Source organism: Pan troglodytes, chromosome 5 (assembly GCF_028858775.2).
Source record: "Pan troglodytes isolate AG18354 chromosome 5, NHGRI_mPanTro3-v2.0_pri, whole genome shotgun sequence".
Classification (NCBI taxonomy): Eukaryota; Metazoa; Chordata; class Mammalia; order Primates; family Hominidae; genus Pan; species Pan troglodytes.
Genome location: NC_072403.2, coordinates 101,750,456 through 101,764,126, shown reverse-complemented (window position 1 = coordinate 101,764,126; position 13,671 = coordinate 101,750,456). Strand labels below are relative to the sequence as shown.

Sequence of the window (13,671 nt, the reverse complement as noted above, 5' to 3'; positions counted from 1 at the left end):
GGCCGTGTTGCTGGTTTCATCTGTTTTATAAGTTATGTTAAATATATTTTGCATGTGTCCAGTATGTTAAATAATAACCTGGTTTGCAAATTCGGATCTTTTTTTTTTCCTTTAAGATAGGGTCTCACTTTGTCATCCAGACTGGAGTGCAGCGGCATAAACATGACTTATTGCAGCCTTGACTTTCTGGGCTCAAGTGATCCTTCCATCTCAGCCTCCTGAGCAGCTGGGACTGCAAGCACAAGCCACTGCATGCAGCTGATTTATTTTTAGTAGAGATGAGGTCTCACTATGTTGCCCAGACTGGTCTGGAACTTCTGAACTCAAGGAATCTTCCTGCCTGGGCCTCCCAAAGTGCTGGGATTATAGGCACTGTAGCTGGTCTTGGATTTTATTTATTTATTTAATTTTAACTCTTTTTTTGTGGGGGGACAGGGTCTCACTCTGTTGCCCAGCCTGGAGTACCATGGTGCCCTCATAGTTTGCTGCAGCCTGTACCTCCTAGGCTCATGTGATCCTCTTGCCTCAGCCTCCCGAGTAACTGGGACTACAGACATGCACCACCACGCTTAGCTAATTATTTTCTATTTTTGTAGAGATGAGGTCACACTCTGTTGCCCAGTGTGTTCATTTGTTCTCACACTGCTCATAAAGACATACCTGAGACTGGATAATTTACAAAGAAAAGAGGTTTAATTGACTCACAGTTCCGCATGGCTGGGGAGACCTCACAATCATAGCGCAAGACAAGGAGGAGCAAAGTCGTGTCTTACATGGATGGTGGCAGTCGAGAGCTTGTGTAGGGAACTCCCCTTTATAAAACCATCTAATCTCATGAGACTTATTCACTATCATGAGAATAGCATGGGAAAGACCCACCCCCATGATTCAATTACCTCCCACCTGTCCCTTGCACAACACGTGGGAATTGGAGCTACAATTCAAGATGAGATTTGGTTGGGGACACAGCCAAACCATATCACCCAGGATGAATCTTGAGCTCCTGAGATCAAGTAGTCCTCCCCAGTCAACCTCCCAAAGTGCTGGGATTACAGGCATGAGCCACTGTACTTGGCCGTTTTAGATTAATTTAAAAAACATTTAAAAATTATTTTTGTTTTTTTTTGAGACAGGGTCTCTGTCACCCAGGCTGGAGTGCAGTGGCACCATCAGGGCTTATTGCAGCCTTGACCTCCCCGGCTCAAGCTATCCTCCTACCTAGGCCCTCCTGAGTAGTTGGGACTACAGGCATGTGCCACCATACCCAGCTAATTTTTTTTGAACTTTATAGAGATGAGGTCTCACTATATTGCCCAGGCTGGTCCCCTGAGCTAAAATGATCCTCCCACCTTGACCTCCCAAAGTGCTGGGATTACAGGTGTGAGCCACCATCCCCAGCCTAGGTTTTTGAGAGAGTTTTGCTCTTGTCCAGGCTGGAGTGCAATGGCATGATCTTGGCTCACTACAACGCCTGCCTCCTTGGTTCAAGCGATTCTCCTGCCTCAGCCTCCCGAGTAGGGATTACAGGCATGTACCACCATGTCGGATAATTTTGTATTTTTAATTGAGATAGGGTTTCACCATCCTGGTCAGGCTGGTCTCGAACTCCTGACCTCAGGTGATCCACCTGCCTCAGCCTCCCAAAGTCCTGGAATTACAGGTGTGAGCCACTGTGCCCTGCCCTAGATTGATTTTTGAAGCAATTATTATTATGGGTAAAGATACTTTATAAAAATAAGGGCCTTAGAAACCATCAAATTATTTACATTATAGCAAATTGTCTTTTGCTCTTTGTTAGTGTCCATTATCCATTACCTCCTTGGTTTTATTCTTTTGTGCTTCTTGCTTTTTGATTAGTGTTGGCATGATATGTCTTTTTCCTTCATTTAATTTTAAACTCGTTTTTGTCATTTTATTTAACATGGGCTTCTGGTAAGCAGCATGTAGACCCTCACATTACCTGTAGGTAGAGACATAAATTTGAAGAGTTGCGGGTGGGGACAGCCGAAGATAATCCTTGAAAAAGAGTAGAGGGCATGGAAGACTTAGATGTGGCAGATAAAATCATTCCAGAAAGAGAAAGTCTAGCACTAAAGGGCAAAATACAGAGTGCATGTTCATAGCACTTACTATAGGGAATGGGCTTCAGAGGGGCAGCCTCTGAGGGAGAAACAGTGATATATTGAGAAGGACCTGTTACCCTGGAGAGCTTGGCAATGAAAGAAGAAAAAAAATAGAGGAAAATTAAAGATATTGTAGAAATAGTAATAAAGCAGCCAATCCTCATCTTCCTTGCCACCCACCCATAGAACAGTCTTTAAAAGAAACTGCCCAGAAGAGCATATGGCAGGAGCATGCAATTTGAACTCAGAACCCTGTCCATGACATGAAGAGAAAGGGTTTATCATTCTAATTACTCAGCATGTACATTTTATATTCTTTTTACACTTTTTGTTGTTTCACATGTTATAATTTTGTGTAGCCATTCTCACATGAATGCTTACATGTGGTTCCAGTGTATGTAACAGATATAAGCAAAGTTATTTTCCATGAAGGCAGGTGTTATGGACCTGCTGCTTCTTGGCATTTAAGTGGCTCCCAAGGTGACTTTCTGCAGAAGACGGTTTGAAAATCTTGCTCTTTAGTTGTTTGGTTGTTTGTAGTTTATATCCTCAGTTCTCTGAGGTGTCAGGTTGGTTCCTATTGAATATTTGTGTTGCAGTTGCAGTTGATTTTGTTTTGTTTATTCTTTTTTGAAATGTATGTTTTTTCATCTTTTCATGTATTGAAATATGTATTGACTTAAGGGCTTTAGGTAATACTGTGCTCAGCTTTAAATGAATGAGCTTTCTTTTTTTTTTTTTTTTTGAGATGGAGTCTAACTCTGTCGCCCAGGCTGGAGTGCAGCAGCGTGATCTCAGCTCACTGCAACCTCTGCCTCCCGGGCCCAAGCGATTCTTCTCCCTCAGCCTCCTGAGTACCTGGGATTACAGGGGCCCGCCACCAGGCCCGGCTAATTTTTATATTTTTAGTAGAGATGGGGTTTTGCCATTTTGGCTAGGTTGGTCTCAAACTCCTGACCTCAAGGCATTCGCCTGCCTCAGCGTCCCAAAGTGCTGGGATTACATGCATGAGCCACAGCGCCTGGCCTGAATGAGGTTTTCTTTAAGGAACTCAGTCTACTTTGGAATATTAAGCTGCCTTTTTCATAAATTCAATAGATCAATAATAACAGAAACATTAATAATTGTATTAATTATCTATTAACTCTCTATGGCAGTCATTATGTGCCAGGCACTGTTTTGAGTCCTTTTTCTGTGTTAACTTAGCTGGTCTTCTTAAAACCATGTGAGACAACAGACTGTTATCCTCTATATTTTAAACATGAGAGAACTGAGGCAAAGAGAGATAAGTCACTTATTCAAGAAAATGGCAGATCCAGGATTTGAACCTAAGCAGTCTTGAGTGTCTGTGTTCTTAACCATTACTCTGCTTCTTCAGTTAACTTTGGATCCCATTTATACTGTTATTTTCAAGACTAGCAATTTTGGCCAGGAGCAGTGGCTCATGCATGTAATCTCAGCACTTTGGGAAGCAAAGGTGGGAGTATTGCTTGAGGCCAGGACTTCGAGACCAGCTTGGGCAACATAGTGAGACTTTATCTTTAGAATAAAAAGTTAAATAAATAAAAAGACTAGCAATCTTATTTAAATGACACATATATTTTGTTCAATTTCTCACCATTTTCACTGTTGTCGTTCTAGTTTATCTACTGTCTAGTCCACTGCGTTGGTCTCTTATCTTTGCTTCTACTCCTAATCTTTTTATAGTCTTTTTTGTTTAGGAGTTACAATGATCCTTTAAAGTATAATCAGATAAAGTATAATTTTTTGTGTGTGTGTGTATGGCGGAGTCTCACTCTGTCTCCCAGGCTGGAGTGCAGTGGCACGATCTCGGCTCACTGCAACCTCCGTTCCCGGGTTCACGCCATTCTCCTGCCTCAGCCTCCCGAGTAGCTGGGACTATAGGCGCCCGCCACTATGCCTGGCTAATTTTTTTTGTATTTTTAGTAGAGATGAGGTTTCACCATGTTAGCCAGGATCGTCTCGCTCTCCTGACCTCGTGATCCTCCCACCTCTGCCTCCCAAAGTGCTGGGCCACCACGTGAGCCACCGCGCCCAGCCCAATAAAGTATAATTTTTTATGGAGACAAGGTCTTGCTTTGTAACCCAGTCTGGTCTCACTCTCTTCCTCAGGTTCCTCCACTGAACTTCTCAGTCCATTTAGGATAAAATACAAAGGTTTAGAATAAAATGTTTGGTTTGTATAGCCCTTCATAATCTGATAGTGGTACTTCTCTGATATCATCTCCCACCTTCCCCTGTGTTGCTGAGCTCCAACCACTTTCTTCTGCTTTGCACCTAAATGCTTGCTATTTCTTCTGTGTGGCCTCCTTGCACCCACAGATAATGCTTAGCTCACATCCTTGCTTGACTTAGGTATCCTTCAAATGTCCCCTCCTCAACAAAGCCTTTCCTGACTGTGATATTCAAATTACCAAAACTCACATCACCCATTCAGCTTTTACCTTACATTATGTTCATAGCACTTAAGCTACTACTTGACCTCCTGAGCTTGAACAAGCCTCCCACCTCAGCTTCCCAAGTAACTGGGACTACAGGGGCACACTGGCATGCCTGGCTAATTTTTATATTTTTTGTAGAGACAGGGTTTCACCATGTTGCCCAGGCTGGTCTCGAACTCTGGAGCTCAAGCAATCCACCTGTTTAGCCTCCCAAAGTGCTGGGATTAACAGGCGTGAGCCACCGCACCTGGCCTATTGTCACTTTCATTTGATTGTAAGCTACACAGGAGTAAGATCTTGTGGGTCTTGTTGATTCAGTGGCTAACACGTATAGCAGGTGCTCAAAAAAATTTTTATAAAGGGATGAGTTCTTGCTCTGTTGCCCAGACTGTAGTACAGTGATGTTATCATAGCTCACTGTAGCCTAGAACTCCTGTGCTCAAGTGATCCTTCTTTCTTAGCCTCCCAAGTAGCTGAGACTACAAATGTGCACCACCACACCTAGCTAATTTTTTAATTTTTTATGGAGACAAGATCTTGGCTTTGTTACCCAATCTGGTCTCAACCTCCTGGCTTCAGGGGATCCTCCCGCCTTGACCTCCCGAAGTGGTGGGATTACAGGCATGAGCCACTGTGCCTGGCCTCAGTACATTTTTTGTTTAATAAATGGACTAAAGAAATGCCTATACTAATGTATTAGTGCTATGAGTAAGTGAAAGTGAGTTTGACGTTCCTCTTCAACTTTTTTTCTTTGGAAATGGACTCTCAGATTCAGATGCTTAGTATCAGGCCATTGGGTTTTACTCATCTCATTGTTTCTCCCTCACTAGGCCAGTGAGTCAGCAGTAATCCATCAGTTCCCTTATGTTTGTTGTGAAACATATTTTGGTACCTTTTAAGTTCTCAACTTAAATTATTTTTCATGAAAATAAGATTTATCTCATTCTTCCTGAATTGTAATGGTATGCCACACAAAATTGGGTACTTATTTTCTAGGAATAACTAGTGCCTCTTAGACATCGTATGTTTAAGCTAGAGCAATGTTTTTCAACCTTTTAAAAAATTATCTCTTACCTCCCCCAAATATTCAAATTTAAGTTAATTTCCTAGCTCCTTAGCCAGAGGAATTTAATGCTAAGGAATAACAAAGAATCTAAATACTAAGAAGTACAAGTTGAGCTTTGGAGTACCACAAACCATTGCAATAGCTAAGATTTTTTTTTTTTTTTTTTTGCGTACCCTACCCTAATTTTTATCCCATTGAAAGCAATATCATTGTTGCTCTCTCCTACTCTTCGTTTTCCTAACTGATAATGTGTGGGCTGTGTTTAATTTACATAAGTAAATCAATTTCAGATATTTATTTTTCCTTGGATTTTGGTCAACCTTAATGAAATATGGATGGTTTTTTATTATGCCCTATACATATTTATTTAGACATGTTGGTAAAATAAATGATGTGAATTTTACTATTCAAGTAGGACTTTCAATTTTTTTTTACTTTTATTTTTTTGAGACAGGGTCTGGCTCTGTTGCCCACGCTAGAGTGGCAGTGGCGTGTTCTTGGCTTACTGCAACCTCTACTTCCTGGGCTCAAGCCTCCCACCTCAGCCTCCCAAGTAGCTGGGACTGCAGGTGTGTGCTACTGCACCTGACTAATTTTTGTATTTTTTTGTAGAGACAGGGTTTTGCCATGTTGCCCAGGGTGGGCTTGAACTCCTGGGCTCAAGTGATCTGGCCACCTCAGTGTCCCAAAGTGCTGGGGTTATAGATGTGAGCAGCCATGCTAGGCTAGTTTTTTTCATAACACTGTTTATCTAATAATAGTTTTTACCTTCATTATGGGCCCTTCAAATGCTTGCGATGGGGGAAAACATTACAATTTAAAACTGTAACGTAGATTTTAAATATTTCAGTAGTATTTCTGACGTTAATTAAATGAAATCTGAGACCTACTCCTGTTTTCTGAGCCATGCTTTCTAACTTCTGTTAACTTCAGAAGTTTGTGAATCACATTTACCTGTGTCTGTTTCAGTTATAAACCGGTGGACCATAAGCTTATTTGGCTACCCTTACGGGAGGCATTTGAGGAACTCTTTGCTCAGACATTTTCCAAGAAACAAAACTTTACGTTCTTGGGGCACATTCAGACCTGTTACAGACAGAAACGGTGGCATGATCTCCTGAGACTAATGCAGCATGTACACAAGTCTGCTGTTAACAAGGATGGAAAAGACAGTGAAACTGGTAAGGATGTGACCCAGGCTGCCATGGGGGAGGGCATGGGGCTGGGCTTTAGTTAACATATTAGTTTTGGGGAAGAGTAAAGCAATACAAATTGGAGCTTTCTAGGACTTTGGCAGAAGTGACTAATTATGAAGTATTGTGCCCCATTATTCACGCACAAAAACAGTTGACTGGTAATGCTGATGTGCAAGTACTATTTAGTGGTCAGTAAGGCACATTTCCTCAGAAAAAGCTTATTTCTAAGGAGCTAGATTCCACAGCCAAGAGGCTTTTGCTGGCTTAGTTTACTTCTGTGTGGTTCCTTATCTGTAAAGCAGGAATAAAAATAACTAGTCCAGAGGGTTGTTGTGAGGGATAAATGAGGCAGTTAATACATATATATTCATACATGTGGGCTAATTAGTGTCATGTCTGGCATTTTGTTAGCATTATACAAGTTTTTAGACTTAGTGTTTTGTGTAAGATGCTTAATTTTTGTGTGTTTTGTTAATTGTATTTGTTTGTTTAAAAGTTGTATATATTACAATTCAAAATGTGTGCTAAATTCTTGTCTTTCTTTTTTAGGGTTACTCATAAAAGAGAAATGGGAAGCATTTGGTCTTAGACTCAACCATGCCCAACAACAGATGAAAATGACTGAAAATACCTTATTGTTCGCATTTGTAGAGGTATTTCTGTTTTTGTTATTTAGCTTATGGGAACGTTGATTTTATGCAAAACAATGTTTCAGGCAGGTTACTATTTTGTATTGTCTTAATGAAATAATGATTTTGGGGGAAGATTTTGAAAAGTGTCCTTCATGGTAATTATGGCAATTATAAGATCTTAATGAGCACCATCATTATTTAAATAAAAATTTTAAAAGTACAAACTGATAAATTATAATTGTATATATTCATGGGGTACAAAAGGGTGTTATGATTTATGAATATGGTATGGAATAACTAAAGCTAGTTAATATTCATCATCTCAAATACCGTTTTTTGTAGTGAGAACATTTGAAATGTACTGCCTTAGTAATTTTGAAATGTACAAGACATTATTATTTCTGGCATGGTCGCCATGCTATGCAGTATATATCTCAAAGGGAAGAAAGCTTATTTTTTTCTGTCTAATTAAGGCTTTGTACTTTCTTTTCTTTTTTTTTGAGACAGAGTCTCACTCTGTCCCCCAGGCTGGAGTGCAGTGGCACAGTCTCGGCTCACTGCAAGCTCTGCCTCCTGGGTTCACGCCATTCTCCTGCCTCAGCCTCCTGAGTAGCTGGGACTACAGGTGCATGCCACCATGCCCGGCTAATTTTTTGTTTTTGTATTTTTAGTAGAGACAGAGTTTCACCGTGTTAGCCAGGATGATCTTGATCTCTTGACCTCGTGATCTGCCAGCCTTGGCCTCCCAAAGTGCTGAGATTACAGGCGTGAGCCACCGCGCCTGGCCAAGGCTTTGTGCTTTCATTACTCTGTACTCCCTAATTCTCCAGCCTCTGCTAACTACCATTCTGCTGGCTGCTTCTTTGAGTTCCATTGTTTTAGATTTCACATATAAGTGAGAACATGCGATACTTGTCTTTCTGTGCCTGGCTTGTTTCACTTAGCATAATATTCTCTGGTTCTATTTATGTCATAGCAAATGACAAAATTTATTTCTTTTTTCAAGCCGAATAAGATTCCATAGGATTCCATTGTTTGTATATATGTATATATACAACATTTTCTTTATTCATCTGTTGATGGAGACATAGGTTGATTCTATATCTTGACTATTGTGCATAGTGGTGCAATGAACAGGGGATTGCAGACATCCCTTTGACATACTGTTTTCAGATTTTTTTGGGGGAATACCTGGAAGTGAGATTGCTGGATCTATTACTATTTTTAAAGATGCAATTGATGACAGCTAGTGAACTCTGGATTCTTTCTCTCACCATGTGTGTCTCCGGGGAAAGAGTGTGTGGATGTGAGAGAGGGATTTGGACCCGTTCACTTCATTGCCCCAATTTTAATCCCAGGGCATGGACATCTCTACTGTTTGCTGTCCTGTGACCCTGTAGGAAGGATCAACTTGGTTAAATATTTGTGGCTTGGTCATTTAAAAAAAGTTTGTTTCTGTGACAGTCCTTAGATGAAGCCCTAGAGGAAGCAGGAGTCTTACTTGGTGATGTTTTAGTAACAGAGAAGGTCTACTCAACCATACATTATGGGTGTGGAAAATTTGGTCATCAGAATTATTATTTTTTTTTTTTTTTGAGACAGAGTCTGACTCTGTCACCCAGGCTGGAGTGCGGTGGCGCAGTCTTGGCTCACTGCAACCTCTGCGTCCTGGGTTGAAGCAATTCTCCTGCCTCAGCCTCTGGAGTAGCTGGGATTACAGGTATGTGCCACCACACCCAGCTAATTTTTGTATTTTTAGTAGAGACGGGGTTTTGCCACGTTGGCCAGGCTGGTGTTGAACTCCTGACCTCAGGTGAGCCACCCACCTTGGCCTTCCAGAGTGCTGCGATTGCAGGCATGAGCCATTGCCCCGGGCCCCAGAACTATTCTTTTTTTGTTTTTGAGACGGAGTTTTGCTTTTGTCACCCAGGCTGGAGTGCAATGGCAGGATCTCGGCTCACTGCAACCTCCGCCTCCTAGGTTCAAGCGATTCTCCTGCCTCAGCCTCCTGAGTAGCTGGGATTAAGGGTGCGTGCCACCACGCCCGGCTATTTTTTGTATTTTTAGTAGAGATGGGGTTTCACTATGTTGGTCAGGCTGGTGTCGAACTCCTGACCTCCAGTGATCCGCCCACCTCAGCCTCCCAAAGTGCTGGGGTTACAGACATGAGCCACCACACCCAGCCCAGAATTATTCTTAATAGGATTATTTCTAAAACCAATTAAATCTAGGAAATAGAATTTGAAGAGATAACACCAGTGTACTAAAGCCAAGGGATGTTGCATTTTAATCTTCAGTAGGTGTGAAAGGCAGTGTATGACAATCACTAAACACTCTGGGATTTAGACATTTGTCTAATCTTGGTATAGCCTGACCCTATATTTATTTTGAGTTTTAATAGTCACTTGGGCCTATCTGCTATCAGCCAGTTAAAGTATAGGCCCATCAAGTAGGAAAGATTTTCCCCGCCTCTATTTCTAACCCTGCTTGCATAACTGTTCTTGGCAAGTGTGCCTTTATTTGACACATTGTTAACATTTTATTTTATCTTTTTCTAGGGTACATTAGCTCAGGCTGTAAAGAAAGGAGAGTGGATCTTGTTGGATGAGATTAACTTGGCTGCTCCAGAAATACTAGAATGTCTGAGTGGTTTGCTTGAAGGATCTTCTGGATCCCTGGTGTTGCTGGATCGAGGAGACACAGGTAGCACTTGAATCCCTTGGGATTTGACTTGGTGTCAAGCCCTATGGCCACTTTAGAGTGAGATTTTTTGTTGTTGTTGTTGTTAGAAGGATGACATGGGCCTCCCAATGGAATTTGTTCATTCTTTAGATATTAATTTTCTGCAAAGTGCATTAAAGTGTTGTTGGGTGGTATGGGGAATGCAAAGAAGAATAATATAATTTGACAAGGTGTTTGAGTTGTGGATAATAGACACACTTATAAAATAACAGGTGAATGGTTGATAAAAGATAAATAACAGTGAATAAACATACCACAAAAGACTGCAGTATAAGATTAGATTGAATACATAGGTCTGGAAAGTTATTTCAGTGGGGTTTCAGAAAAGACAAGGATGGTGTGAGCAGCCAGCATCAGGCTGGCTGGGCCTGGGGTTCTGTGGAATTAGATAATCATACCTTTGTTGAGAATTTGTAATTTTCTCTTAACAGAGCCACTGGTTCGGCATCCTGACTTCTGTTTATTTGCCTGTATGAATCCAGCAACTGATGTAGGCAAAAGAAATCTCCCACCAGGAATAAGAAACAGGTGAGGGTTTGGTTCTTGGAGACTTTCCTTTTTTGCAACAGGTTCTTGCTCTGTTGCCCAGGTTGGAGTGCAGTGGCGTGATCTTGGCTCACTGCAAGTCCCTGGTTCAAGCAGTCCTCCCACCTCCCACCTCCCACCTCAGAATCCTGAATAGCCGGGATTATGGGTGCATGCCACCACACCCAGCTATTTTTTTATTTTTTTTCTGAGACAGAGTCTTGCTCTGTTGCCCAGGCTGGAGTGCAGTGGTGTGATTTTGGCTCACCACAACCTCCACCTCCTGGGTTCAAGCGATTCTCCTGCCTCAGCCTCCTGAGTAGCTGGGACTACAGGTGCATGCTACCATGACTGGCTGATTTCTCTATTTTTTTTTAGTAGACACTGGGTTTCACTATGTTGACCAGGCTGGTCTTGAACTCCTGACCTTGTGATCTGCCTGCCTCAGCCTCCCAAAGTGCTGGGATTACAGATGTGAGCCAGTGCGCCCGGCCTCAAGTTTTTGTATTTTTAGCAGACATGGGATTTCGCCATGTTGCCTAGGCTGGTCTCTAACTGGGCTCAAGAGATCTGCCTGCCTCGACCTCCCACAGTGCTGGGATTACCAAGACTTCGTTTTTAGATTCTCTTTATTTATAGATTGGTAATATTAATGTAACCAGACTTTAGAGCAATGCTTGAAATTGCGGCTGATAGAGGAATCTTTATTACCTTATTTGTCATATTCCTCTGCTCTCTGTAGGTGGTAGGCATATGGGAATCTTCAGAACACTGGAGAATTTTTCCCTTTGTGTTAGTATGACAGTGGATATTGTTGAAAATAAAAATCTTTCCTTCCTCAGGTAATCTTTTGGCTATTAGAAAAATTTCATAACACGATATAACAGGAAAACATATACCAGTATACGCATATTTTAGGAACACAGTCCTCTTTGGATGAGGCTAATGATTTGAAAAGGCCTTTAAAGTTTCTTTTATTTTTCGCCACTAAGCACTGACATGAACAAGGTACTTAGTTGTTGGTGTTTTATGTATGTAACATTTGGGAAAAAATAAATTAAATGACCAGATTTATTGTTGGTAACCGTTTACTTCATTTTGAATTTTAAAATAGTAACTTTATTAGATCCTCTCTCTTCATTATAAAGCAATAAAAGCTTGTTAGGGAAGCTTTAGAAACTACATTAAAGTAGTTGTTTTCTCTTCAACCATTTTGTCTTTGATGGTGAGGGGGCTTGTTTTTTATTGCACTTATTTTTTTAAATAGGCGATTATGATAAAAAACACTTGAAAATGAGGATAATTAATTCTTATTTTTGTATCTTTTTTTTTTTTTTTTTGAGATGGAGTCTCCCTCTGTCGCCCAGGCTGGAGTGCAGTGGCGCAATCTCGGCTCACTGCAGGCTCTGCCTCCTGGGTTCACGCCATTCTCCTGCCTCAGCCTCCCTATTAGCTGGGACTACAGGCACCCGCCAACACACCTGGCTAATTTTTGTATTTTTAGTAGAGACGGGGTTTCACCATGTTAGCCAGGATGGTCTCCATCTCCTGACCTCGTGATCCACCGGCCTCGGCCTCCCAAAGTGCTGGGATTACAGGCGTGAGCCACCGCACCCGGCTTTTGTATCTTTTTCTTCTTGTAAGGACTATACGTAGAAGACTTATTGCATAGAAGAAACAATAATGGTATATTTTTGGTAATGGTTACATTATCCTTTCATTATGCTAAGTTTCTATATCAGGTTGAAAGACATTTTATACTACAAGCAGTTAAAATGAGCTGACATAGCTTCTTCTGTTTCATGTTTTTCTATTGTCAACATAGTTATATTAACTTCCTAAAAAGTGTTTATTATGTATTGTTTTACAGGTTCACAGAACTTTATGTAGAAGAATTAGAAAGCAAAGAAGACTTACAGGTTCTTATTATAGATTATCTGAAAGGATTGAGTGTGAACAAGAATACAGTGCAAGGAATCATAAAGTAGGTTCCCTTTGGTATGTCTTTATAAGCTCTTTCTCTGAACATGAAAATGTGCTACTCGTGCACACACACAAATATGTATTCTTTTTTACTTCTAACTTGAGAAAACTGATGACAGGATTATTTTTAGATTCTCTTGTAAAGTTGGAACCTGATATGAACTCCTTCAGGTTTTTCTAAGGAAATTACATAGAAAGCTATGAATCATTACCTATGAGAAGATATAAACTATCAGATAATGCTCTCCTGATTACCTCTATATTCATAGCTGAGGGTTTGAATTCTTGGAGATGTACATGGCTTGCGTTTTGAATCTGTCTTGAAGAAGGTTGGTTTTCTATTTGCAATATTTATCCTAGCTATGTGGGATGTAAGGAGAAAAGGGTTAATATAATTGATTGTGTCAGGTTTGGAATTAATGGAAGCTTAGCCTAATAAATAATAGAGTAGTTACGTGGCTTGTGCTTTAATTTGAGACTGTTATTCCTGTTTTTTGTATGTCATATGGACAACGTGCAATCTTTTGTGTCAGACAACCTCAATTCTAGTATTGGTTCTATGAGAAACTAATTGTGTCATTCTGGGCCAGTAACTTAATTGTGTGTTCTCCAGAAAGAAATACAACATGTAAAAGGATTGAAATAGGGTGATATTAATGTTTTACTGTGTATTTGTGTATTTTTTCTCTTCCTTAATACAAATACTTATTGAGTGCCCTGGTGCTATGGTTATAGCTATGAGTAAGGCAGACAAAAACCCTGGTTCTTCTCATTGAGCTTTAATTCTAGAGGAGTCAGGTACTGTAATTTTAGGTTGTGATAAGTGAAAACATATAAAGCTGAGTAGGGTGTAAGAAAATGAAGACTTGGAGTTCTATTTTTTTTTTTTTTTTTGGATACAGGAGCTTTGCTTTGTTGTGCAGGCTGGTCTTAAACCCCTGG

General features: G+C 40.7%; 1 protein-coding gene across 8 annotated transcripts in view; it reads left to right on the top strand.

Annotated features, from left to right (window-relative positions):
- MDN1 (midasin AAA ATPase 1) overlaps positions 1-13,671 on the top strand; it is a 188,657-nt gene that overhangs the window by 61,739 nt on the left and 113,247 nt on the right. For all 8 annotated transcript variants that reach the window (XR_001718579.4, XR_010157740.1, XM_054686835.2 and 5 more), the window contains 5 exons: positions 6,621-6,832; positions 7,397-7,500; positions 10,038-10,182; positions 10,653-10,749; positions 12,617-12,730. Coding sequence is in view for 6 of the 8 variants with exons in the window: in XM_054686835.2 (XP_054542810.1) it covers positions 6,621-6,832; positions 7,397-7,500; positions 10,038-10,182; positions 10,653-10,749; positions 12,617-12,730 (672 nt within the window). In the remaining 2 variants the exon portion in view is untranslated. The remainder of the gene's footprint in view (positions 1-6,620; positions 6,833-7,396; positions 7,501-10,037; positions 10,183-10,652; positions 10,750-12,616; positions 12,731-13,671) is intronic.